At 36.5% G+C, this 26667-nt stretch overlaps 4 protein-coding genes and 1 long non-coding RNA gene across 5 annotated transcripts; 4 read left to right on the forward strand and 1 right to left on the reverse strand.

Annotated features, from left to right (window-relative positions):
* The first annotated feature begins 4146 nt into the window (after positions 1-4146).
* LOC140955339 (ATP-dependent DNA helicase Q-like 4A) lies at positions 4147-6845 on the forward strand. Its single transcript, XM_073407824.1, has 8 exons — positions 4147-4394; positions 4466-4596; positions 4898-5261; positions 5359-5490; positions 5765-5851; positions 5960-6087; positions 6469-6589; positions 6675-6845. Exons 1-8 carry the CDS (start codon positions 4203-4205, stop codon positions 6828-6830), a joined length of 1311 nt encoding a protein of 436 aa, XP_073263925.1. The 5' UTR covers positions 4147-4202; the 3' UTR covers positions 6831-6845.
* A 3233-nt stretch (positions 6846-10078) lies between these two features.
* Positions 10079-20099, forward strand: LOC118046069 (ATP-dependent DNA helicase Q-like 4A). The gene is made up of 13 exons (XM_073408139.1): positions 10079-10126; positions 15259-15344; positions 16896-16965; positions 17088-17156; positions 17313-17441; positions 17545-17703; positions 17840-17888; positions 18022-18161; positions 18274-18329; positions 18821-18953; positions 19040-19134; positions 19290-19367; positions 19457-20099. The coding sequence occupies exons 1-13, from the start codon at positions 10079-10081 to the stop codon at positions 19758-19760; spliced, it is 1416 nt and encodes a 471-aa protein (XP_073264240.1). The 3' UTR covers positions 19761-20099.
* A 100-nt stretch (positions 20100-20199) lies between these two features.
* LOC140955340 (uncharacterized) lies at positions 20200-23366 on the reverse strand. The gene is made up of 3 exons (XR_012169313.1): positions 23165-23366; positions 22972-23041; positions 20200-20723 (listed from the first exon to the last, which is right to left on the reverse strand). It is a non-coding gene; the product is annotated as an uncharacterized lncRNA (long non-coding RNA).
* On the forward strand, positions 21516-22104 carry LOC118046080 (uncharacterized). Its single transcript, XM_035054843.2, has one exon. The coding sequence runs from the start codon at positions 21551-21553 to the stop codon at positions 21914-21916; it is 366 nt and encodes a 121-aa protein (XP_034910734.1). The 5' UTR covers positions 21516-21550; the 3' UTR covers positions 21917-22104.
* Positions 23367-23640: 274 nt separating the features above from the next.
* On the forward strand, positions 23641-24505 carry LOC140955404 (pentatricopeptide repeat-containing protein At1g06140, mitochondrial-like). The gene is made up of 2 exons (XM_073408140.1): positions 23641-23779; positions 23898-24505. Exons 1-2 carry the CDS (start codon positions 23641-23643, stop codon positions 24503-24505), a joined length of 747 nt encoding a protein of 248 aa, XP_073264241.1.
* Positions 24506-26667: the final 2162 nt, after the last annotated feature.

Here is a 26667-nt window from a genome sequence, read left to right on the forward strand (position 1 = left end):
CTTTAACAATAGTTCATTAAAAATTAGGCTTTATAATTTATTTTGATTTTCTTTTAATGGGGTCATCACAATATCATGACCTTGGTCGCAGGTTCGACATATTAATCCGGGTTAAACAAGTAATTTTTTTGTCTACTTTTCATGAGGTTATCTTGATATCATAACCCAAATCACAGGATTGGGAGGTTAACCTAGATTTTTTTTGTTATTGTTTAATTAATTGTTTTCATTTACATTCTTCAACAATGAGTTGATTGGGAATTGAGCTTTGTAATTTGTTTTGAATTATTTTTTATAGGGTTATCGTGGGCTTATAATCTAGGTCATCGATTTGACAGATTAATCCATGTTAGCCCGAATCGATTCAATATGTTGTCATTCTAATATTTATTTTTTTAAAAAAAGATGTTTGTCATGAATTTTTGTTAATCAAACAACGTTTTTACAGGTTGTATGGGGTTACTTTAAATCCATCAGGTCGATCAGGTTACATCGGCTCAACCTCCACGCTATTTTAAAAATATTTACTTGAAAAAATATTAGCAATGTCTGGATGTTTCTTTTGTATGATAAAAAAAAATTGATCTAACCTGAGGCGTAAAGCAGGTCAAACGATCTAGTCTATCAACAAAAACTAATGGAGAGAAATCATTGTTCCTCTCCTTGAATGCTACTATTTAAGTGTTCTTCATTGGAAAGAAGGTGGCCTGTGCCACACCGAGGGTCGGACAAACTTTTCCAACAGTAAAAAAAGAATATTCAAGCGATAATAATATGAGACAATCTGGTTAAATTAACTAAAAGACAGCCTGAGTTATAAGACCAAAAGAACCAATAAAAAAGAAAAAAAAAAAGAAATTTAGAAACTTCAAGGCTTAATAACCTAATGTTAAAGATGAAAAAAAAAAGCTTCAAAAAATACAACGCCAAAGAAGAAAACCCGAGTCAACTCGGAAAACTTGACAAACCAACAACCCATGATATGATTTTGGGATAAAAAAAAAATTCAAAAGGATGACCTAGTAAAAAAACCAAAGTTTGATGAAAAAAATGTCAAAAAAAAAACTAGAGTCAATCCTTGTTAACTTACCAACCCACCATCAGAATAACCAAATAGTAAGAAAAGTGAAAAAAATAAAAAAGCTCAAGGGCAAATAATTTAATGTAAAATGATGAAATTGAAAAAAAAATCATAAAAAAAATTCAAGGGAAAAAAATCTCAGTCAACCTATGTTAACTTAACTAACCCATCATACACGCCATGAGATATTGATGGGAAAAAAAATAGATCTCCAAAAAAGGGCTAGGCAAAAAAGGTCTAAGTTAAATAAAAAAAACATTGTGAATAAAAATGCAAGTTGACTCTAGTGAACTTGATCAACCCACTCTTGAAATAACGAAATAGAAGGAGAAGCAAAAAAATAACAAAGCCTAGGGCAAATAAGTTAATGCAAAATGATAAATTAAAAAATAAAAACAAAGTCATAAAAAAATTAGGGAACACCAAGTTAACTCGGGTTATCTCGATTGACTCGCCACTCGCGACATGAGATTAGGATTGAAAAATTAAACTTCCAAAAAAAGGACCTAGCAAAAAGACTGAAGTCAAATAAAAAGACATCGAGTAAGAAAATGCAAGCTAACCCGGGTTAACTTGATTAACCTGTACTCGGAATAACCCAAAATTAAAAACAATTAAAAATTTGAAAAAATCACTTAGCTCAAGGACCAATAAATTTAACACCAAAGTATGAAATTGTTTTAAAAAATTCAATTTTATAAAAAAATCAAAGGAAAAAAATAGGCAATCATGGTTAACTTGACTAACCTATTAGTCAAAATATAAGATCGAGATAACTCAATAAAAAAAATGTAAACTAATAAAGTTAAGGGTTTAATAATCAAATTACAAATGATAAATTAAATAATAATAATAATTTTCAATGAAGACCACTATAAAAAAAAAAAAAAAAAAAAAAAAAAAAGCAAAGTAAAATATACAAGAGGATATCATGGCATTAACGGCGAAGCACTTCCGTAATTGTAAAACTAATTGTGATTGGATAGTAATTGTGTGTCTAATTAATGCACTGATTATTGTTTTAAAATAGAAAGTACAAATATAAATATAAAAAGAACAAACATGTTTCGGTTTAGAGAGATAAATATAAAATATAAAAATAAATATGATTACAAGATAAATATGTTTTTTTTTTTTTTTTTGTCTGAACCATGTGTCCTTTCTATCTTAATAGGAACCCTTTGGGAAAAAATAATAAAGAATAAAGAAAAGAAACCGCTGCCTGTCAAAAAGAAATCACATAGCCTCCTCCGAGTAGAAACGTCATAGCACGCCCACAGTGCTGACGGTCTCGGTCGATGACACAAACGCTATTTATTCTTTGGGCTACATGCACACAACACAGACACCGAGCATTTCAAATCAGTCGAACTCTTTACTGAGCATACATATATACCATCATTTATGCCCACCGTTTGTGTCCTCCACCATGTGCCAAGTGGGAGATTAGGTATTCCCACTTGCAATATAGTGGGACATTGTTTGTCTCCACTAATTAACAATATCTTGAGCAAGTGTATCAATCCGGTAGATAGCTTAAACATAACCTTTTCTCTCTCTTTTTACGACCCTTGAGAAAAAAATGCAGATCTTCAGCAAAGTGTTGACAGATGATGATGTTCGTTTTCGGTTCTCGTTTCCCAGCTCATTGCTTGCAGCATTTTAGATTTTGCTGGAAATAATTATGTTGATTTGCATGTTAAAGATAGCTGTGGTGAGCTTCGAGTTATTCGTTGCCTGAAGAGAGATGGAGATTATGACAAGCCAGTGCTTTCTAAGGGCTGCGTCAATTTGTTAAATATTATGAACTGAGAGTTGGTGACATGGTTGTTCTTCATCGTGAGGATGACCAGAACCTGGGGTCACAGTTCAGGATTGAAGCTAAGAGGAGTATCCAGCTGTTTGGTGAGGAGGATTGGGGTGAAGTGCCAAGAGCTAACTAGCTATTATATATTTGCAGGATGTTCGGCCATATCCAGATATATATAGAAGAATGAATTTATGTATGTGTTTATGTTTGAGTGTTTGTAGTGATCATAATCAATGTTATCTGCGTCAGTCTAATTAAATAAATATGTTGCTGTTCTTAGTTTCTTGAATATGTATTACGTGCATGTAATTCTCAGCAATAATGGATTTAAATTAATTATATGTGATCAGATTCTGTCTCTAATAGTATGAGTTATATAGTATACATGTAATGACCTTACTTTTCCAATAATTTTTTTTTTTTTATTTCTTCAAGTTTTTTACATTTCCAGGTTTTTCAATTTTGTTGGTTTTTAATTTTAATTTTTTCTATTTTGTGCGCTTTTCAAGTGTCTGAAAATGATGATTTTCCATTGATTTTATGGATAAATAAATCGAAATGAATAAAAAAGAAATAGATTTAACATATATATAGTTCTTTAAATCATGGGAGCTAAATACATTGGTTATGATGCTAGGAAACAAACATCGATTGATTCAAATCCATCAATAACATACCGTAATAAAAATTTTATAAGAAATCTCCTTATATATTATGATTTCTCAAGTTAAATTAAAGTTGGAAAGGCGTTACAAAAACTACTGATAGCATTTTTATAATTTTAATCATCTTTTTTGTGTTCTTTTTAAATTAGACTTATGCCAGTGCTCTATTGCCAAATGCCAGCTACTTCAACTATATAACTCGATTATTCTCTGAAGAAGCATGTGGATATTGAGCATAAGAGAAAATAGAACCGACACTAGGTCTTAGTTCATTTGGGTTGGATTGTTCGGTCTAAACCATACCCTTTCATTGGGCAAAACCTATGCAAAACACATGTTTTTGCAAAGAAATTCAGATGAAGCTGTCAGAAATCTGGCCGAGTAAGTTTTGTGTTGGTTGGTCCAGATGTTTAACTTTGGAGCGACTGGTTATAAAATTTACAATTTAAATATAGCATTAGCGAGGGTGGCTTTGACTAAATTATGGAGACCGAGAGTTGGATGAGCCAGCAAGCTTAGCCTTGTGCTTTGCTTAGCCTCACATATTATGATCCTCTGGACAAACTATCATCATTTAACCTTTCTGTTTTTCGTAGCTGAAATGAACAGGTAGGATGCTCATTCTGGTATCTCATGCTCCTAGCACATGTTAGCTTGGTGGCAGAGTATAGATGTGGACCAAATTGTTATGGAGCACTACCAAGCTACTTGCACACCGCAACCAGCAATTTCTAAGTTTCCGCTCATAACTCCAACTGCAGATCAAAATAGTTTTATAAGGCCAGAGGAGATTTCTGTGCCACCTGAGTTGTGTTCAAACTGCAGTCATGGATTCAAGGTTTGGGCACTATATTTGCACTGTTCTATTCTATTCTCATCTTGATCTGCCTGATTCTTAAATCATTACAGCTAGGACTTTGCCCAGAAGCTGCCAAACATTTACAAGAAATGAAGGATATGCTGATTGCAGTATCAAATGATCTGCTTGACAATGCTGCTGAACTGAGTCAAGCGCAAATAGATAAGCTTCGCCAAGATAGGTTGTGCTTCTTCTCCCTTTTCTTCTCCCATGATATCATACTACCTTTTGATGCATGGGTTTTTTTGGTTCAATGGAGCCACAAAAGGTGAACCAAAGTTCACAGGAAGAATAGAAATAGAGTATGGCAGAGGAATTCTGGGATTACATGGAAGGAAATATAGTATGATAGACATGAAAAATATGCTCCATTGTCTTTTTGCATTTTGTAAAACACTCTCAGCTCCTTTTCTTGGGAGATAAGCTCGAATGATTGTTAGATTTGCTCTCTTATGCATGTCTATTTGTGTTTTCATAAATAGGTCACAGCTCAATAAGCAAATTCAGCAACTTGAAAAATATCTTCGTGATAAGGAAAGACAGAAGTCACATTGTTCTGCATCCACATTGGTTCGAAATTTGCAGTATGAAACACCTCAATCTGCTGCATGCAAAATAGATCCCATGAGATTTGATGCCCAGGTTCATCTACGAAATGACCTGAATGGATATGAAAAGTGGAATGCACCCTCAGTTTCATTCTCTTCCATTGATAGCTTTGGTGTTTCTTCTGTTCCTTTAGAGAGAGAACCTTACATTCCAAGCTTTGTTGAAGTTAATTATATCGAAGGCTCAAATGATCCAAAGTGGAGCAGCACAAATTTCCCATGGACAAAAAAGCTGGAGGTGCTCTTTTGCTCTAGATTTTTACCCATTTCTTAGAATTTTATCAATCACTAGTTTCATTACATACTATATTACTGTTTGCTTGGTTTGCTGCTAGGCCAATAACAAAAAAGTGTTTGGAAATCACTCGTTTCGCCCCAATCAAAGAGAGGTAATCAATGCTACAATGAGTGGGTATGATGTCTTTGTTTTAATGCCAACAGGAGGTGGAAAAAGTCTGACATATCAGGTGATCATTCAGCTCTAATAAAGTCTAATTCTGTTAGACACAGCTTTAGTTTCATTTAATTTCCATTATTTTGCTGTTTCCATTTGTGACAATCTGCTTAACTTCCAGAGTCATATCTCTGACAATATTTTGCAGTTGAATTGATTCTAGGATACCAGCTTGGCTAAATTTTCTTTATCTTTGAATTTTTGGTGATACTGGGAAATTAAACTTTTTCTTGGTTCACGGTTTTAACAATGGGACTCACTCTTTTTTTTTTTAATGATTCACGCAGCTTCCTGTTCTAGTTTGTCCTGGAATAACCTTGGTAATTTCTCCACTCGTGTCGCTGATCCAAGATCAAATAATGCACCTTTTACAGGTATGCTAGCTATCTTACTAATTTATTCAAGCATTTATTTTCTTGTGGTTACTGCAAACTGCTCATTTAGTGGCATGCATTTTTCTTACCTATTGGTTTGTGCTATAGGCAAATATTCCTGCTGCTTACCTGAGTGCCAACATGGAGTGGACTGAACAACAGGAGATCCTAAGGGAACTTTGTTCTGATTATTGTAAATACAAGTTGTTATATGTCACGCCAGAGAAAGTTGCTAAGTGAGTGTCATCCATTACCAGTATTCTAGCAAAAATTATCAATTGATATTGCCTTCTAATTATAAATTTGAAGCTTAGGGCATCTTAAGAGTTGGTTTCATGCTTTCTGGTTTGATATATTGTCAGAATGGGTTCATACAATGCAAAATAGTTTCTCTGGTGGAACTTACAGGATGGTGGCATGGTGCTGTTGACCTTGTGTACCGCTAATCCAATTTGTTGCAGTATGTTTTGTAATGGCGGAAAAATTTTGTTGGGAAAGGTTTATAATTTAGTAGGCTATCAGCTCTTTTTTTTTTTTGGAATTCAGTGTACTTGTTAATTCTGATATTTTTATGCAGTTCCAAATACTTCTTTGAAACCTACCTGTTCTGATTGCAGAAGTGATGTTCTTTTGCGGCACTTGGAGAGCTTAAATGGTCGTGGATTGCTTGCCAGGATTGTTATTGATGAAGCACACTGTGTGAGTCAGTGGGGGCATGATTTTAGACCGGATTACAAGGTTGTGGCCTTTAAATCATATTCCAATTTGTATTTCAACTCACAGCGCTTCTGTCTTATGCTAATCTATTTTGTAAAATATCCAGGAACTTGGTATCTTGAAGAAGAAATTTGAGAAAACTCCAGTGTTAGCTTTGACTGCTACTGCAACAGCCAGTGTAAAAGAAGATGTTGTGCAAGCTCTTGGTCTCGTGGACTGCATTGTTTTCCGGCAAAGCTTTAACGCCCCAACTTATGGTTAGTATTGAATTAAAATGAACTGCCACTGCATTTTATATCTTTACTCATAGTGAACATGACAGGTATTCTGTAATTCCCAAGGCAAAAAAGTGCTTGGAAGACATCGACAAGTTCATCAAAGAAAATCATTTTGATGAATGTGGAATTATTTACTGTCTTTCAAGAATGGACTGCGAAAAAGTTGCTGAAAAGCTGTGTTGTAACCCATTTTTGGGTCCCCACAAAAATAAATAAAATAAATAGCCAAAAGAGGCTAGAAAAATAACGGAAGGCAGAAGCACTCAGAAAATGGTTAGAAAACTGGTCAAGGAGTATAAAGATACAAAGATTGGATTTTTGACAGTATTTTCTTGAAGGATGAGAGCCCTATTGAGAAGGAAATTTTGAATTTTGAGGAGAAGCCCAAATTTGGATGTTTATGGACTTAATTTGGATTTTATTTGAATTTATAAAGGATTTGATTGCAAGAAAAAAATTGATTTTTAAGTCAATTTGGGCTTTAATTAGAAGAAATTAAAAGTTCTGGGGCCAAATTATGATTTTTAGGAATTTATTAAGTCAAATCACGGGCTTAATTGCATAAATATTGAAGTTTAAGGGCCAATTTAGGGACTTAATTGAGAAAATCCGAAACCAGGGACCAATTTGGAAAAGATGCCTTAATTTACTGTTCACTTTCTTCCTCAAAAAACTGCCTGAGTGGCTGCATTCCAGGCGTGTTTTCCGGCTCGTGTGGCCTCCAAATCCGACAAACTTTACACCAACATGTTTCACATGCAACCCCTTTATCCCGGAGAATGGTCCGGTCGGGTCGGAAATGTTAGAAACGGCTCCGTTGAGTGGCTCAAAGTGGCCACCTCGGGCAGTTCACAGCCTTGAGCTGCCAAATTTGGCAGCTCGAGGTGCACACTTTGAGCGAACGGTTGAGATGCTTCCCAACTGAATCAAGGGTTGCAATTTTTCCATAACATATACAAGATTTCCCTCTTCCACAGCCTATAAATAGAGTCGAATTTGATGATCTGAGGGAGAAGAAATTCGGGTCCAAAGTCAGCCAAAAACCAGCATTTTCGCCCAAATTCTGCAGATTTTTCTTCTTCTTCTTTCTTCCTCTGCAACAGGAAACCGACGCCGTCTTCCTCCAACTCCACCGCTGCAACCACCAGCCGAACCACCTCATCACAGCAGCCACAACCCCTTCGGCCAAGTAAGCCCCTCTTCCTTTCCTCCTCCTTCCTTTTCCCTTCCTCCTTTTCTTCTTCTTCCTCCTTACCTACTGTTGCATGAACAGTAGGCGTGAAATATAATTCACGTCCTACTGTTCACGCAGGACATGAATTATATATATATAGGTGTGTGTGTGTGTGTATTATAAGATTATAAAAAAAAATAAAAAAAAAATTCAAAAAATCAATTTTTTAAAAAAATGTGATTTTCTCGCATCTTTTTCTACCAATTTTGCAGGATATTGGGTTGTATTTTTTATATTGTAAAGATACAAATCCGGTATTAAAATACCCGATTTTCGTTAACAAAAAAAATGTTTATAAAAAAAAAATGTTTTGTTTTCATGCATACGGCCAATACTCTAACATGTTTTGAATGTTCTTTTTATATAAAAAAAAAATATTGGAAGTTTTTGAAAAATGTGTTTTCGCATAGATTTCTTAAACACAAATTATTTTCTTGCATTTCTGGATTTTACAACATGTTTGTAAAACTCCAAAGGGTATTGGCCAATATTTCCAAAAACTATTAAAATTTTATTTTGGGAGGGAGATTCATCTATTATTCATCGCTAATGTTTGGATAAAGAAATCCTTAAAGGATGAATATCCAAAATATTATTGGGAGTAATTCATCTATTATTCACCGCTAATGTTTGGATAAAGAAATCCTTAAAGGATGAATATCCAAAATATTATTTGGGAGTAATTCATCTATTATTCACCGCTAATGTTTGGATAAAGAAACCCTTAAAGGATGAATATCCAAAATATTATTGGGAGTAATAAATCCGCACGCATCTTTGAAAGAAGCCTTGATTATAATCGAGGACATTTCAAAATTTCAAATTTTGTCCCTCCTTGCGATTTACGAGTCGCAAACTCTTGAAATACTAAGGGAAAAATGAGCTTTCAAAGCACATGGAATCTCCTTAGATTTCTATCCAAAATCAATTGACGGGTTTAGAAAACGCCAACACACCATAGACTATAGAGCAAACCAAACACCAAGCAGCTTACCTTAGGTAGGGCGTACTAGGGGTGCTAGTACCTTCCCTTTACGCAACCAGTCCCTTGCCTTAGAATCTCTGAAAGACCAGTTAGGGTTCCTAGTGACCAAATACTAGGTGGCGACTCCCAAAGAACCAAATCCGCAAAAATAGAACAAAACGAAAATCGCCAGCCGATGTCGTGCCTTTATAATTTTTTTTGAGGGGGTGTGACAGAATGGCGACTCCACTGGGGACCCTTGGACTAAGCTTGATTTTTGTTTGTTTAGGCTATGTGTTATTGGTTTTTGTTTTCTTACGATGCTTTGTTTAAAAGCTTTAGCATACATCTTTACATTCTATCGTACATGGCATGGTCATGCATCACTTTATTATTGTTATTATATTATGAGGGCACACACCTGTAACTTTAAGGTTAAGTGGGGGACTAGCAGCTTGCCTTATGACTTGAGTCAAGGTTTAAGTTTGTGTAAACCCCAACTCTTTGCTGAGTGTTTAGACTGATTGTGATTGGTACACGTGCCATCCCACTATCTGCTGGACCTCCATATCGCCTTTACGAGGGTGATCACTGGAACAGCAAGAGACCCTTTTTAGAGACCCAGTAGTAAACCTACCCAATGTCTCACATAAAGGAACTAGAGCCTATCCTTAGGATGTATGCTCCATAATATCTTTTTGCATCCATAAAGGGAGAGATGTTCTAGAATTGGGAGACCCAAGAAGCTCCATTTGGTGATTTAATCAACAATGCTTGTTTGATCATGATATTGTGTTGTTTTCCTTTTTCAACTTTTTAAATCGAGGTTCCAAATGCCTTTTCAAAAGTTCATCTTGGTGTTTTTACACATCATTTTTCTTTTCAAAACGAATCTTCCATAACTACACCTACACTTTACACTGAGAATGAATGGCCAGACTTAGGGGTAGAAGAGGAAGAATGGTAGGAAAATAACATTAGGGGATTCACAAAAACGAACAGCATGAACAAGCTTGGAAACCCGCTACAAGGTCATGCCGTTTGGGTTAAAGAACGTTGGGGGCACCTACCAAAGTGCTATGGTAACTTTATTTCACAACATGATGCAAATATTGAAGGAATTAGTTGAAAGACTAAGAAAGTACAAGTTGAGGCTTAACCATGCAAGGTGTTCATTCGGGGTGAAATCTAGGAAGGTTTTGGAATTTTTGATGAGTGACAAAGGGATAGAAGTGGACCCTGATTAAGTAAAGGCTATTCAACCTATGCCAACTCCCAAGACTAAGAAGGATGTAAGGAGGTTCTTGGGAAGTTTGAATTACATTGCGCAATATATATCCCAATTAACCACGACTTATGACCTCATCTTCAAATTGTTAAGGAGGAAGAATCTTGGAATTTGGAATAAGAATGTGAAGAAGCTTTCACGAAAATCAAGCAATACCTACTGAATCCACCCCTATCTATCGGGTTGAATTGAAAAATGGCAAGTTCTACTAGCTGAGTACAACATAGTATATATGACAAGGAAAGCCATGAATGTCATCGCCAATCACCTAGTTGACCATGTTGTGAAAGTTTATGGCTGTTAAGATTTAATTTTTTTGGATAAAAATATGCTTTCAGTCGAGTAAGGGAAATCAAATTGTTGGATTATGTACTTTGAGGGTGTTGTGGTAATAGAGTGGGGGCAGTGCTAATCTTTCCTAATAAGAAATAGTATCCGGTTTTAGTTAAGTCGCAATTTGGGTACACTAACAACACAACTGAGTTTGAAGCTTGCATTTTAGAGGTTGCATTAGAGCTAAACATCAGAAAGATAGATGTGTATTGGAGACTCGATTTTGATTATTTGTCAAGTGAAAGGACAAGGGCAAACCAAGGACGAGAAGTTGAGACCTTGCCAAGAATACTTGTCTAGATGGGCTAGAGAATTTGAGGAAATAAAGTTCACTCATCTAGGAAGGGAATGAAACCATTTTGATGTTTTGGTCACGCCAGCTTCTATGGTTAGAATAGACTTTGGGCACAAGGTACAACCAATACACATTGATATAAGAAATAACTTAGCTCACTTGCTCAGTTTGAAAGAGAAATAGATGGAAACCCTTGGTACTATGATATCAAGAATTTCATCCAAAACCATACATATCCCGTGGGGGCATCCAAAAAATCAACAAGAAGACGTTGAGGAGGTTGGCAATGGATTTCTATCTTGATGGGGAAACTTTGTATAAAGAAATCATTTGACGAAACTTTGTTGAGATGTTTCGATGACGTGAAAAAAGTGGTGAAGAAATTTATGGAAAGATATTTGATCCATCTATATGGTCCACTAGAAAAATTAATAATGCCAGAACTTCAATAGCAAGATGATAATAGAACTCTGCGCTAAATGAAAAAGTCAAGTATGCCAATTCCTCGCCATACAAGCCAAAGATGAATAGTGCGGTAGAAGCTTCTAACAAAAATATCAAGAAGATTATTTAGAAAATGGTATTCACTTACAAGGATTGGTATGAGATGTTGTCATTTGCCCTTCACACGTACCCCACTGCAATCTGAACCTCAATAAGAGTTACCCTGTATACATTGGTATATGAAATGGAGGCGGTAATACCTTTAGAAGTTGAAATCCCCTCATTAAGAGTATTGATAGACTTTGAGCTAGAAGAGTTAGAATGGGACAAGGTTAAATGTGAACAGTTGAATCTGATAAGTGAAAAGAGGATAGCCGCAATCTGTCATCATCAACTTTATCAAAGAAGGATGGCCAAATCATACAACAAGAGGATTCGACCTTGAGGGTCCCACGAAGGAGATCTTATATTGAAGAAAATGTTGTCTTTTACCAGGAGAAGGTCAGAGTAAATGGACGCCAAACAATGAGGGCCCTTTAGTGGTACAAAAAGCATTTTTGGGAGAAGCTTTAATTGTTATCTAGAGAATGGATGGAGAAGATCTATTTAGGCCCGTGAATTCTGACTCTATAAGGAAATATTACGCTTGATGTATTTCGTAATTTCCCAATCAACAAAATTAAAGTCTGACCATGAATTCTCTTTGTAAAGAGCCTTTTATATATATATATATATATATATATAAAACATATGATCTCATAGCATTTGAAATCTTTTACTTAAAAGAACTTTTTACACATGACTAAAGAGATGACTCCATCAATTGGAGAGCACCAAATCAGATCTTCTTGACATATAGTTGCACTCCACACTAGGGGGCAATAAAAGATTATTTTCCTGAAAGGTTTTACATGTTTTCAAAACGGGATGAGGGCCCGTAGATTTGAAAAAGATAAAGCATTTAACAAAAGCATGACAAAGAGGCAAGGACAAGTCGTAAATTTTGGAGAAAAAAAGGGGCTACTTGTAAAAAAGTCGAAGACTTTCTTCCCCAAGATATGATAGGAGGCAACACGAGAGATGAATCCAGCATACGATTTCAAAAGCAAGCTCATGTTGAGAGGCAGTCTCACGAACAAGAAGATGAGGATGGGGCCTATGTTTCAAAACCAGGTACGAATGCATGCATTGCATCTAATCATAAATCATTGCATGTATGTTTTTTTTGGATCGTTACAGGAGGAGATCTTAGTGCATTCCAACAAGATTATGGACGAAGAAAGAATCATTGAGTTGATTCTAGAACAACAAGAAGAGAAGATAAGGATTCTCAAACCCTGCCAGCAGGAAAAACGACATCGATAGCATTCGGTAAAAAGGAATCGCCAGATGGGATTCCAAGTTGTTTGAGATCGCCAGAAGGGATCTCGTATTTTGATATTCATCAACGGAGGTCGCCAGAAGGGACCTCAAATTTCAGCTTTTGTTAAAACGAATCGCCAGATGGGATTCCAAGTTGGTTGAGATCGCCAGAAGGATCTCGTATTTCGATGAAGGTTGCCAGAAGGGACCTCATATTTCATGTTTGAATAAAAGGAATTGCCAGATGGGATTCCAAGTTGATGGAGATCGCCAGAAGGGATCTCGCATTTCACTATTTGGAGGTCGCCAGATGGGACCTCATATTTCAGCTTTGAATAAAAGGAATCGCCAGAGGGGATTCCAAGTTGATGGAGATCGCCAGAAGGGATCTCGTATTTCACTATTTTGGGGGTCGCCAGATGGGACCTCATATTCCATGTTTGTTAAAAGGAATCGCCAGATGGGATTCCAAGATGATTAGAGGAGATCGCCAGAAGGGATCTCGTGTTTCACTATTTGGAGGTCGCTAGATGGGACCTCGTATTTCATGTTGGTTAAAAAAGGAATCGCCAGATGGGATTCCAAGTTGGTTGAGATCGCCAGAAGGGATCTCATATTTCGATATTTATCCAAGGAGGTCGCCAGAAGGGACCTCATATTTCAGCTTTGAATAAAAGGAATCGCCAGATGGGATTCCAAGTTAAAGGAGATCGCCAGATGGGATCTCATACTTCGACATTCATCAAGGAAGGTCGCCAGAAGGGACCTCATATTGAAACCATTTCTTGGAAAAGCATTGGAGTTTACTAAGAATTCTTCCCCCTGGGTAGGTCACCCATACAATGAGACCATTTTTTCTGGGTAGGTCACCCATACAATGAGACCATTATTTTTCTTGGGTCGGTCACCCATACAATGAGACCATCATTTTTTCTAGGGCTCGTCACCCGTACAATGAGACCAGCACTAGGGTTCGTCACCCGTACAATGAGACCAGTATTTTTCTTGGGTCGGTCACCCATACAATGAGACCAACATTTTTTTTGGGTTTGTCACCCATACAATGAGACCAACATTTTTTTCTGGGTAGGTCACCCATACAATGAGACCATTCTTCATTTTTTTCTGGGTAGGTCACCCATATAATGAGACCATCATTTTTCTTAGGTAGGTCACCCATACAACGAGACCATTACGTATTTTTGTATTTGGTTGTGAGTAAAGGAATCGCCAGATGAGATTCCAAGTTGGTTGAGATCGCCAGAAGGGATCTCGCATTTCGATATTGGTCAAAGGAGGTCGCCAGAAGGGACTTTATATTTTAGCCTTGGTTAAGAAGAATCGCCAGATGGGATTCCAAGTTTTTGGGGTTAAAGGAGATCGCCAGAAGGGATCTCGAGATGACTAAATTTTGATCATAGTTTTTGGGTTGAGGAGGATTGCTATAAAGACAAAGTTTCAGAGCGATCAAGCTCCAACCAAATCAGTTTCGGGAGTTCAGTTTTGGTTTATCTTTATAAATCTTACTGCGCAAAACCTATGCTCCGTAAGCTTTATAAAGAGGGGGCATCTGTTGTAACCCATTTTTGGGTCCCCACAAAAATAAATAAAATAAATAGCCAAAAGAGGCTAGAAAAATAACGGAAGGCAGAAGCACTCAGAAAATGGTTAGAAAACTGGTCAAGGAGTATAAAGATACAAAGATTGGATTTTTGACAGTATTTTCTTGAAGGATGAGAGCCCTATTGAGAAGGAAATTTTGAATTTTGAGGAGAAGCCCAAATTTGGATGTTTATGGACTTAATTGGATTTTATTTGAATTTATAAAGGATTTGATTGCAAGAAAAAATTGATTTTTAAGTCAATTTGGGCTTTAATTAGAAGAAATTAAAGTTCTGGGGCCAAATTATGATTTTTAGGAATTTATTAAGTCAAATCACGGGCTTAATTGCATAAATATTGAAGTTTAAGGGCCAATTAGGGACTTAATTGAGAAAATCCGAAACCAGGGACCAATTTGGAAAAGATGCCTTAATTTACTGTTCACTTTCTTCCTCAAAAAACTGCCTGAGTGGCTGCATTCCAGGCGTGTTTTCCGGCTCGTGTGGCCTCCAAATCCGACAAACTTTACACCAACATGTTCACATGCAACCCCTTTATCCCGGAGAATGGTCCGGTCGGGTCGGAAATGTTAGAAACGGCTCCGTTGAGTGGCTCAAAGTGGCCACCTCGGGCAGTTCACAGCCTTGAGCTGCCAAATTTGGCAGCTCGAGGTGCACACTTTGAGCGAACGGTTGAGATGCTTCCCAACTGAATCAAGGGTTGCAATTTTTCCATAACATATACAAGATTTCCCTCTTCCACAGCCTATAAATAGAGTCGAATTTGATGATCTGAGGGAGAAGAAATTCGGGTCCAAAGTCAGCCAAAAACCAGCATTTTCGCCCAAATTCTGCAGATTTTTCTTCTTCTTCTTTCTTCCTCTGCAACAGGAAACCGACGCCGTCTTCCTCCAACTCCACCGCTGCAACCACCAGCCGAACCACCTCATCACAGCAGCCACAACCCCTTCGGCCAAGTAAGCCCCTCTTCCTTTCCTCCTCCTTCCTTTTCCCTTCCTCCTTTTCTTCTTCTTCCTCCTTACCTACTGTTGCAATGAACAGTAGGCGTGAAATATAATTCACGTCCTACTGTTCACGCAGGACATGAATTATATATATATAGGTGTGTGTGTGTGTGTATTATAAGATTATAAAAAAAAAATAAAAAAAAAAATTCAAAAATCAATTTTTAAAAAATGTGATTTTCTCGCATCTTTTTCTACCAATTTTGCAGGATATTGGGTTGTATTTTTTTATATTGTAAAGATACAAATCCGGTATTAAAATACCCGATTTTCGTTAACAAAAAAAAATGTTTTTAAAAAAAAAATGTTTTGTTTTCATGCATACGGCCAATACTCTAACATGTTTTGAATGTTTCTTTTTATATAAAAAAAAATATTGGAAGTTTTTTGAAAATGTGTTTTCGCATAGATTTCTTAAACACAAATTATTTTCTTGCATTTCTGGATTTTACAACATGTTTGTAAAACTCCAAAGGGTATTGGCCAATATTCCAAAAAACTATTAAAATTTTATTTTGGGAGGGAGATTCATCTATTATTCATCGCTAATGTTTGGATAAAGAAATCCTTAAAGGATGAATATCCAAATATTATTGGGAGTAATTCATCTATTATTCACCGCTAATGTTTGGATAAAGAAATCCTTAAAGGATGAATATCCAAAATATTATTGGGAGTAATTCATCTATTATTCACCGCTAATGTTTGGATAAAGAAACCCTTAAAGGATGAATATCCAAAATATTATTGGAGTAATAAAATCCGCACGCATCTTTGAAAGAAGCCTTGATTATAATCGAGGACATTTCAAAATTTCAAATTTTGTCCCTCCTTGCGATTTACGAGTCGCAAACTCTTGAAATACTAAGGGAAAAATGAGCTTTCAAAGCACATGGAATCTCCTTAGATTTCTATCCAAAATCAATTGACGGGTTTAGAAAACGCCAACACACCATAGACTATAGAGCAAACCAAACACCAAGCAGCTTACCTTAGGTAGGGCGTACTAGGGGTGCTAGTACCTTCCCTTTACGCAACCAGTCCCTTGCCTTAGAATCTCTGAAAGACCAGTTAGGGTTCCTAGTGACCAAATACTAGGTGGCGACTCCAAAGAACCAAATCCGCAAAATAGAACAAAACGAAAATCGCCAGCCGATGTCGTGCCTTTATAATTTTTTTGAGGGGGTGTGACAAGCTGCAGGTTGGTTTTCCATTTAGTGTTTTTATTGTATTACAAGATTTATCATTTGTAAATCAATTGGAAAAATCTTTATTTCTTAGTGAGCAGCTTGAAATATATTTTTGTGCTAGCATCGATTGGTTTTGGTGGTTATTAAGGGTGGTCATACTTGTCCACAAGTACTTGACGAGTGTGCTTTGTCAAGATGAAATTAACATCATCTGTGCTACAGTGGCATTTGGAATGGGTATAATTTATTGTTACTGATCACTGCCTTGATTAACCGAGAACACCATGTACTAAACTGGGTGTGTTTTTTGCAGGCATCAACAAACAGATGTCCGCTTTGTGATTCATCATTCTCTTCCAAAATCGATTGAAGGTTACCATCAGGTAATCATATTCTTACCTTTTAAAGGTGTTCACATTACAACTGTTGATTGTTCAGGATTGAGGTACAAGTATTTGGTTCCTTGATGACCACAAGCTAGTAATGATTTCACCAAATTTTCCAGGAGTGTGGTCTTGATGGCAAAGACGGTCAACGCGCATCCTGTGTGTTGTATTACAGTTACAGCGACTATGTAAGCTAATGTCACAGAATTCATGTATCTTCTCATTTCTTGTAGACTTTTTTTTTTCCTTTTTGCCATGTTGTCATAATAAAGGCGATTTATTGACCTTTCCTGTTCATTGTTATCTTTGATTCAATTATTTATCTATTTTCTCATCCTTTCTAGATACGAGTCAAGCACATGATTATACAAGGACAAGCAGAGCAAAGTCCCTGGACAGCTGGATGTGGTCGCAATAATATGAAAAGTTCAGATAGGATACTGGAAAAAAACACTGAAAATCTCCTGCGAATGGTAACTATTATGAAATTTTTTTCTGTTGTATTGTGGCTGCTGTTAGTACATCCATCTGTTTTCTAACTCATTGCATTCTAAAATATGACTATTCCTGCTTCAGGTCAGTTGTTCTGAAAATGATGTTGATTGCAGACGTCTCTTACAACTTCTGCATTTTGGAGAAAAGTTTGATGCTGGCAACTGTGGGAATACATGTGATAATTGCTCTAAGATCAAAACTCTAGTGGAGAGGGATGTCACTGAGAGCGCAAAGCAATTGGTTTGAAAACCGTTGTTTCTTTTGTTATTTTCATTGTGCCTACTTGAAAGTAGTAGCTGTTATTTTATGCTGGCATAGTGCATTTCTCGCTTCCTTATTCTTTAAAATTTGTATTTTGTCTTTTTCTAGGTTTGAGCTGGTCAAGTCAACTGGGCAGCATTTTTCATCATCTCACATTTTTAGAAGTCTACAGGGGTTCCTTAAGCCAATTTGTATGTCCTGAGAACAAAAAGATATGCCCATCTTATTTAGATGTCATGTCCTTGCATAACTTCATGGTGTTACTGTCTGAACCAGGTCAAGAGACACAGACATGAGAACTTGAGCCTTCATGGAGCTGGAAAACACCTAGCCAAGGGGAAGCTTCCCGTATATTGCGTCATCTTGTTATTGAGGATTTTCTTGCAGAGGATGTTAAGAAAAGTGACATTTACGGATCTGTATCGTCAGTGTTAAAGGTGCTTGTGGTTTTTCAAATTCTATATAGAGCTTAACTCATTGTGATAGAGAGAGCGACTCTACCATTCTCATTGTTTTCTCATGTTAAATGATCATTTTAATTTCTTTCAGGTGAATGAATCCAAGGCACACAAACTATGCTCTGGCGGGCAAAGGATTGTTTTAAGGTGCAGCCTTTCAGCATGCTTCTTTTGAGTACATGTTTCATTAGACTTATGCCAGTGTTTTATTGCCAAATGCCAGCTACTTTAACTTTATAACTTGATTATTTTCTTAGTTCATTTGGGTTGGATTGTTTGGTCTAAACCATACCCTTTCATTGGGCAAAACCTATGCAAAACACATGTTTTTGCAAAGAAATTCAGATGAAGCTGTCAGAAATCTGGCCGAGTAAGTTTTGTGTTGGTTGGTCCAGATGTTTAACTTTGGAGCGACTGGTTATAAAATTTACAAAATTTACATATGGCATTAGCGAGGGTGGCTTTGACTAAATCATGGAGACCGAGAGTTGGATGAAGCCAGCAAGCTTAGCCTTGTGCTTTGCGTAGCCTCACATATTATGATCCTCTGGACAAAACATCATCATTTAACCTTTCTGTTTTTCATAGCTGAAATGAACGGGTAGGATGCTGATTCTGGTATCTCATGCTCCTTGTAGATTCCCTTCCTCTGTAAAAGCTTCAAAACAGGGCAAATCCGAGGCTACTCCAGCAAAAGGCTCTCTAATGTCTGGGAAGTTAAGTCCTCCACAAGCTTGTAGTCCTGCCCAACCTCAATCTGAAGTGGACTTGGTATGCTTATGTCTTGGGTTTTTGTTCTCTTCATTCATCATGATTGATGAGATTCCTGACCATCTATTAAACTTTTAACATGACAGAACCTGTCGGCCAAACTATTTTCTGCTCTGCGAATGCTCCGAACTGCTCTTCTGAAAGAAGCTGGAGATGGTGTTATGGCGTACCACATATTTGGGTGAGCTGTCAGGTTTTTCCTTTTCAATCTCTATTCCTATAAATATATATATATTGAAATCAATCATGCTGAAATTGAAAGGAGCCATCTAAAAATTTGAGTGGTGCAAGGGATTGGAATATTTGTCCTGATTTGCCCCCCTTGTTTCCGTGTAGTAATGCCACGCTGCAGCACATGAGCAAAAGAATTCCCAGAACGAAGGAAGAACTCCTGGAGATCAATGGCATTGGAAAGTAAGTTTTGATTTTAGGTTGTGTGGTGATTATTTGGCAGGCATTCTTTCTGTTATTCAGGGCTGAAAGGACATTTTTCCAATATTCAGGGCCAAGGTCAGCAAGTATGGAGATCGACTGCTTGAAACCATTGAATCTACCATTAGGGAATACAATAAGGGAGACAGAAATAGTAGCGGTAGCAACGAAAGTACTGATTCAATAAAGAGGAGAAGAGATGCAAGTAAGGCTCTGAATGGGAACATGGAAGAAGAAGATGAATTCACCAAAAGCACTGGTCGGTCAAAGAAAAGGACAGCGACGAGGCAGAAGAAAGGTTCCAAGGTTCATAATTTTATCGAGCCAGTTAGCTGCAACCAATTCCTAGATGATGATCTGGAAGCTGATGCTTAGAAGTAAAGGATGCAGAGGATTCATCATGGTAAAATCCAGGCAAGAAGGTGCCAAATTCTAACCAAAATATGTGTCAAGAACATGCCTTGCAACAGTTACGTGCGTTTCATCTCTATGCTGTTGGAACAGAACTCATTGTATACAGTTTTGGATCAATCTGGTCATAACTCTTTCAAGAGGATGATCATGGCATTAACGGTGAAGCACTTCCAGATGGAAGTCAAGAGTGAGCTAGAAGGTTTCAGCAGTTGCGTTTGAAGCTTAAGATGGCCAATAATTGGGCTGGTGTTTCAAGATTCAGCCGTGTAAATTGTGAAACTAATTGTGATTGGATAGTAATTTTCTGTCTAATTAATGCACTGATTATTGTTTTAAAATAGAAAGTACAAATATAAATATAAAAAGAACAAACATGTTTCGGGTTAGAGAGATAAATATAAAATAAAAAAAATAAATATGATTACAAGATAAATATGTTTTTTTTTTTTTGTCTGAACCATGTGTCCTTTCTATCTTAATAGGAACCCTTTGGGAAAAAATAATAAAGAATAAAGAAAAGAAACCGCTGCCTGTCAAAAAGAAATCACATAGCCTCCTCCGAGTAGAAACGTCATAGCACGCCCACAGTGCTGACGCTCTCGGTCGATGACACAAACACTATTTATTCTTTGGGCTACATGCACACAACACAGACACCGAGCATTTCAAATCAGTCGAACTCGAAATCCAAACGCGATTACTCGATGCATGCTGAGGAGATCGAGCGTAATTCTAGCATTATTATATTATAAAAAATATATCGTTGACCTTGAATTGAAAATGACTTCGAATTTTGGACACGCATGGAAGGATTTGCCCTTCAACAATATCGTGCACCTTGTTGCTTATTCGAACAAAAACCTCGCAGAAATCTCAAGAAAACGCACGATTTGATGAAACTTTGGGCGGACTTGGAGCACATGCCTGCAAGATCAAGAACTGATTAACTGATAATGGCAAAATAATAATGGCAAAATACAATTAACTGATAACAAATCTTATGCAATGTATTATATAAATCTCCATTTTCATATTTAAGCTGCACACTGTAAAAATTATTGAGCATGATTAACAACTCCATAAACATGTAAATTTTTTTTTTTTTTGTTAATGCTCTGAGGAGTGAAAGCCTCGTCTCTTAAGAGGGGACATTATTCCAAGTTCATGACCCAGACTTAAAATGAATAGGGATCCTAGATAAAATTATAAATTAATGAAACATTTTAAAATATAATTTTTAAGAAATATATTTTAATTTATTATTCTCCATGCATGTCGAACAATTTTCATTTCATAAAATATAATTAAAAAATAAACCTTATTTTATTCTTGTAGTTTTTTTTATTAAATGGGTCCTTGGCCATTGCTCATGTTGCCCAAAATGCCCTAGAAACACTTAGACAAGCATGCAAGATCTTGAGCAAGTGTTTGCTTTTCGCAAGCTAGAACGAACGAGGTGCACGAGAGGCAATACGAGCGTACCTCCTGGCTCATTTAGTCTTTGAAAAAGCTTAGTCATAAGCCTGCGTTTGTCTTGTTCTATCTACAAATAATCCATCAAGATTTAATAACGCCATGCGAAATCGATCAAATGAACAAGATTTCCGAAATCTCTCGCTCGATGTTTTTCTACCGTGAATACAGTAGCTAACTAGTATAAATTAACAAGCTCGGTGCAAGCAACCATATCAATCCAGCAGATAGCTTAAACATAACCATTTCTCTCTCTTTTTACGACCCTTGAGAAAAAAATGCAGATCTTCAGCAAAGAGTTGAAAGATACTGATGTTCGTGTGCGGTTCTCGTTCCCAACTCATTGCTTAGAGCATTTAGATTTTGCTGGAAATAATTACGTTGATTTGAATGTTAAAGATTGCTATGGTGAGCTTCGAGTTATTCGTTGCCTGAAGAGAAATGGAGTTTATGAAAAGCCAGTGCTTTCTATGGGCTGGCTTCAATTTGTTGCTGATTATGGACTGAGAGTTGGTGACAAGGTTGTTCTTCATCGTGAGGATGACCAGAACCTGGGGTCACAGTTCAGGATTGAAGCTAAGAGGAGGAGTGGTTTCAAGCTGTTTGGTGAGGAGGTTTGGGTTGAAGTGACAAGAGCTAACTAGCTATTATTTGCATGGAGCGAGGATGTTCGGCCATATCCAGATATATATAGAAGAATGAATTTCCTAAGTTTGGTGTTTTTTTGTGTGTAAATTTATGTATGTTTGAGTGTTTGAGTCTAATTAAATGAATATGTTGCTGTTCTTGGTTTCTTGAATATGTATTACGTGCATCTAATTCCCATCATTAATAATGGATTTAATTCATTATATGTGATCAGATTCTGTCTCTAATAGTATGAGTTATATATGTACTGATCTCAAATTACGTTTCCAAAGAGTTAAAGTTTTTTTTTCTCTTCAGATTTTTACGTACATTTCCAGGTTTTTCAACTTTGTAGGTTTTTTATTTTTTATTTTTTTCTATTTTGTACGCTTTTCAAGTGTCTGAAAATGAAGATTTCCATTGGTATATAGTTTTTGAAATCTTGGGAACTATCTCATTGGTGAATTTAGCTCTATAATTTATTGTAATTTAATTTATTTAAAGTTTTTATGGTTTGTTGATCTAGATTATTGATTTGAAATTTATCCCAAGTTAACTTGGATCGGTCTAATATGTTATTGTCTTGAATGATTTTAGTCAAATTATATTATTACTAATCATCCAGAATTCCAGGTTGTCTTTGAATTTATCAAATTAATGAGGTCATACGATTCAAACCCAACCTCTATACCAAATTTTGTTTAAAATTTAAATTACATAATTTAAATTGTGGTTATACATTGAAATTATACTTATTAAATTAATATTTTGAATTATAAACGGTTTGAAACCATATGTCAAAACGCTATGAAACTAGAACATGGAAAAACAGAACACTAACTGGAACAGATTTGTTTAAACAAAGCAATTGTATCATGGACTCCACCATTAGCCTGTGAACTCAAGATTCCAACTTCCCCTTTCCTTCCTAGTTTATGTGAAGTTTGCTTACTCATTCACATCAGAGGACAGTTTTTCTTTTCTTTATTTTTCTTTTGTAAAGAAGTTTGAAAGCATCAAGAAACTAGCTCAGTATTGAATTGAAAACATGTAACTGAGAAGAGAAACTTACTTCTTTCCTCCTCCTCTTTTGATAAGCCCAGATGGAGGGATTCACAAAAGGCATCAAAATTGGCCCAGACCTGGAGCAAAACGCAAAGAAAGTTGGTTGCTATACAATACTCCTGCTAAGGAACTTGAAGAAAGAAAGCGATTTGGCATCGCTGCAGCAGCTAGAGAGATCTTGAAAGAGATGCTTAGCTTACCTCTTTACATGTATCAAAAACAAGAACACCCAATATTCCAAGCCTGGTTCACATCCAAGATATTGAAGGAGTCAAAGCAGACGAGAGTGTTGAGGTCAACAGCCAAGTCTCCATGATTTGCTTATTAATTGGATCCTCAAAAACAAAGAGCAATACCATGAGAACATTCGAAAGCAATAATTGAAGGAGCTTAAGCCAAGATGCCATTCAAATATATATTACGAGATTAGGTCAAAAGATTCCCTGGAACGTAGGACGAGATTGCGTTTGAAGTAAAAGAAGCGGTATTATTTTGACTCACAATCTTGGAACAAGTACGAATAAGTCCTTCTCCTTTATAGTCTGGCTAATCTACCCCCAAGCTTTGTCTTGCCTTGGCCTTTTGCCTTCTCTCACACTGCAGTTACAAATCATGCTCTGTTTTCGCAGGTACTTATATTTGGAATACCATGATTAGAGGCTACTCTAAAGCCAAAATGGGCCGTAGTGGCTTCTTGTTTTTCTGCCAAATGCTTCAGAATGGAGCTGAAATGGACTGTAGGAGCTTTGTTCCTGCGCTCAAAGCGTGCAGCGAACAGTTTCTGAGAGTTTTAGGAGGGAAATCAGTTCATTGTGGTATTCGAAAGATGGGTTTTGTTTCTGCTATGTTGTTTCAAGATGGGTTGGCTCGCTTTTATGACCTGCGTGGTTGTTTGGGTTTTGCTTGACACTTGTTTGATGGAATTCCTGCTAGAGATGGACTTTCTGTCTATGACTGATGGGTACTCTAAGCGTAACTGTTGGGATGAGACCTGGAAGCTTTTTGACTCGATGTCAGTGGAGGGTAATGTAGAGCCAGAAGAGGTCACCATGATAGCCGCTCGTTCAGCTTGCTCGCAGAAGGGGCGTTTGAGATTAGGGAAGAGTTTTCACGAATATGTAAAACTAGAAATGCAAATCACCATGAATGTGAAATGTGGCTGCTTGGATTCTGCAAGAGGGATCTTTGATACCATGGGAGTTAGAGATGTGGTCTCTTGGACGAGCATGGTTAATGGGTATGCTATAAGCGGTGAGCTAGAGCTGGCAAGGATGTCGTTTAATGAGATGCCGGAGAGGAATGTGGTTTCCTGGAGTGCCATGATTGCTGGGCAACCACCCAAAGGAAGCTTTAGAATGGTTTGTAACATGCTGGAGGCTGCGTTTGTTCCATTGGAGAGCATTAGTTCGTGTGCTCTCTGCTTGTGGTCAATTGGATTTCTTGGAATTTGGTCAGGGAATCCATTGAAACTACATCATCGTTACAAAACACAACGAATCAGTGTGATGATAGCAAACGCGTTCATTGACATGTATTGCTAAATCTGGGGTCATGCATGAAGCTGAGACTAGGGAGTGTCAGCGTATGGAGTCTCTTCTTGCTGAAGGAGAGAGGAATTTATCTATTTCTGATTAAGCTGAGAGAAGAAGAGTGTGGCAGTTGGAGAAGAATGAGATTTTCACAGATAAATCAGCTTGTGCTCTCATTGATGATATTTGGCATCCAGCATCTAAGAATTTTGGTACTTTGCTCTGGCAAAGTATATTTCCTCCTAAAATTAAGATGTTTCTGTGGCTGTTGTTGCAGGGTAGTTTGAGTGTTAAGGGATTTCTTGCCTACAGAAGAATTATTAGTTATGATGATGCTTGTTGTTATTTTTGTGATATGGAAATTGAGACCATTGATCACCTTTTTATTCATTGCTCTGTTACCTAGAGGTTCTAGTCTAGAATCATTATGGATTGGGTATGATGAGTGTATGCTGAAGACTATATATTCAGCTTTTTTTACAGGAATGGGGGCATGCTAGGAGATAGAAAGTGTATGATTGGAGGCCCTAAATTCAGATTCAAATACTTGTGTTTGGCTATCATGTATATCCAAGGCAATATGGATCTGGTGAACGTGCTAGATTCAAAATACTTGGATTTGACAATCAACCTAACCCAAGGCAAACATGTTAGCACTCTATAAATACCATATGCTTTTACAAGCAAAAAGGTGCTAAAAACTATGTATTATTATTTGTCTGTGTTTGCAAGGCTTGTCGGTATTTCCTTTCTATCTTGGTCATGACATTGTTCTTTTTTTTTTTTAGGTTTGCTATAAATTTAAGGGGCAGAATATTAAACCCAGTTGAATTCATGGTCTGGGTTTACCCTAAATAAACTTGTTGTTGAGAACTTAGCTGCTGCCATCTATATGCTTTGTTGAGATATCTTGTGGTCTATTTGGATTACCGATAATAACTTAGTTTAGTTTTTTATTCTCAAGATATCTTGTTGATGTTGATTGAAATAAAATTTATGATTTAACTTTATATCGTTTAGCTCAATGGCTTCGTGTTAGATTTCAGAATTTTACTTCTATCTTGTTTTTTTCATTGCTATGTTACTTAGAGGTTCTAGAATCTTTTTATGTCATGGATTATTTAACTTTTTTTTACACGAACGGGATCATTTGTTATATGGCTTAATTAGTTGCTGAAGGTCAAGAATATTTTCAAAACATGAAAAGAAATTATTTATATATGTATCTGATCTTATTTTAAACAAAAATCAACTCAAAATTTTATGAAAAATCAATAGCCAAAATATAAGATTCAAGATTTAATGATCAAGAAAGAAATTATAAATAAGAAAAAGGAAATAAAGAATTGATCACAAGAGAACATATTGAGGCTCTGTTTTCGACACCTCCATTACATTTAGAAAGATCTCAACGAGATGATTCCAACTGCACCTGGAAGAACACCAAAAAAGATCATAATTAACCCTAAATTAACCCCAAACAAAACACCTAATTAATTACAACCTTGTTTGGCGGTCTTCTAAGGTGTGATTGAATCGTATTGTCAAGATCTTTTTAACGGTATCAGATGTGTAAAAAATAGAGTTGCGGTGTGACCCTGATTACTCATTCCTTCTTTACTTTGTTTTTGATGTAAATAATAGATACTATTTCAAAAGGTTTTTATCTAGTGTCTATATAGTGAACTTTGATATAGGTATAGTGACTTTGATAGGCACGAGACCTTTAGGTTTGACAATCATGTCAGGCCCAAAGAAATATGGGTCTGGTGAACATGCCAGATTCAAAATACTTGGTTTTGACAATCAACCTAACCCAAGGCAAACATGTTGGCACTATATAAATACCATGCGCTCTTACAAGCTAAAAGGTGCTAAAAAACCCTTAGTATTATTTCTCTGTGTTTGCAAGGATTGTTGGTATTTTCTTTCTATATTGGTCGTTGTTTTTGTAACCCTTGTCTTTAGACGAGGAACTTGTTGGATCCTGGAGGGTAGCCTTGTGTTGAGGAAATATCTTTAAGGACAATGCATGTACACGCCTCAAGTTATAGTTTGTTTATGTTTGATGTATCTAGTTTTTACACTAATCTTAAGGATATTTTAGTAACATGGACGAGAACACTACTGCCGACAATGTTATTGCCCTTAACAATGTTGTTGTTGAGAACTTA

Source organism: Populus alba, chromosome 3, assembly GCF_005239225.2.
Source record: "Populus alba chromosome 3, ASM523922v2, whole genome shotgun sequence".
Lineage (NCBI taxonomy): Eukaryota > Viridiplantae > Streptophyta > Magnoliopsida > Malpighiales > Salicaceae > Populus > Populus alba.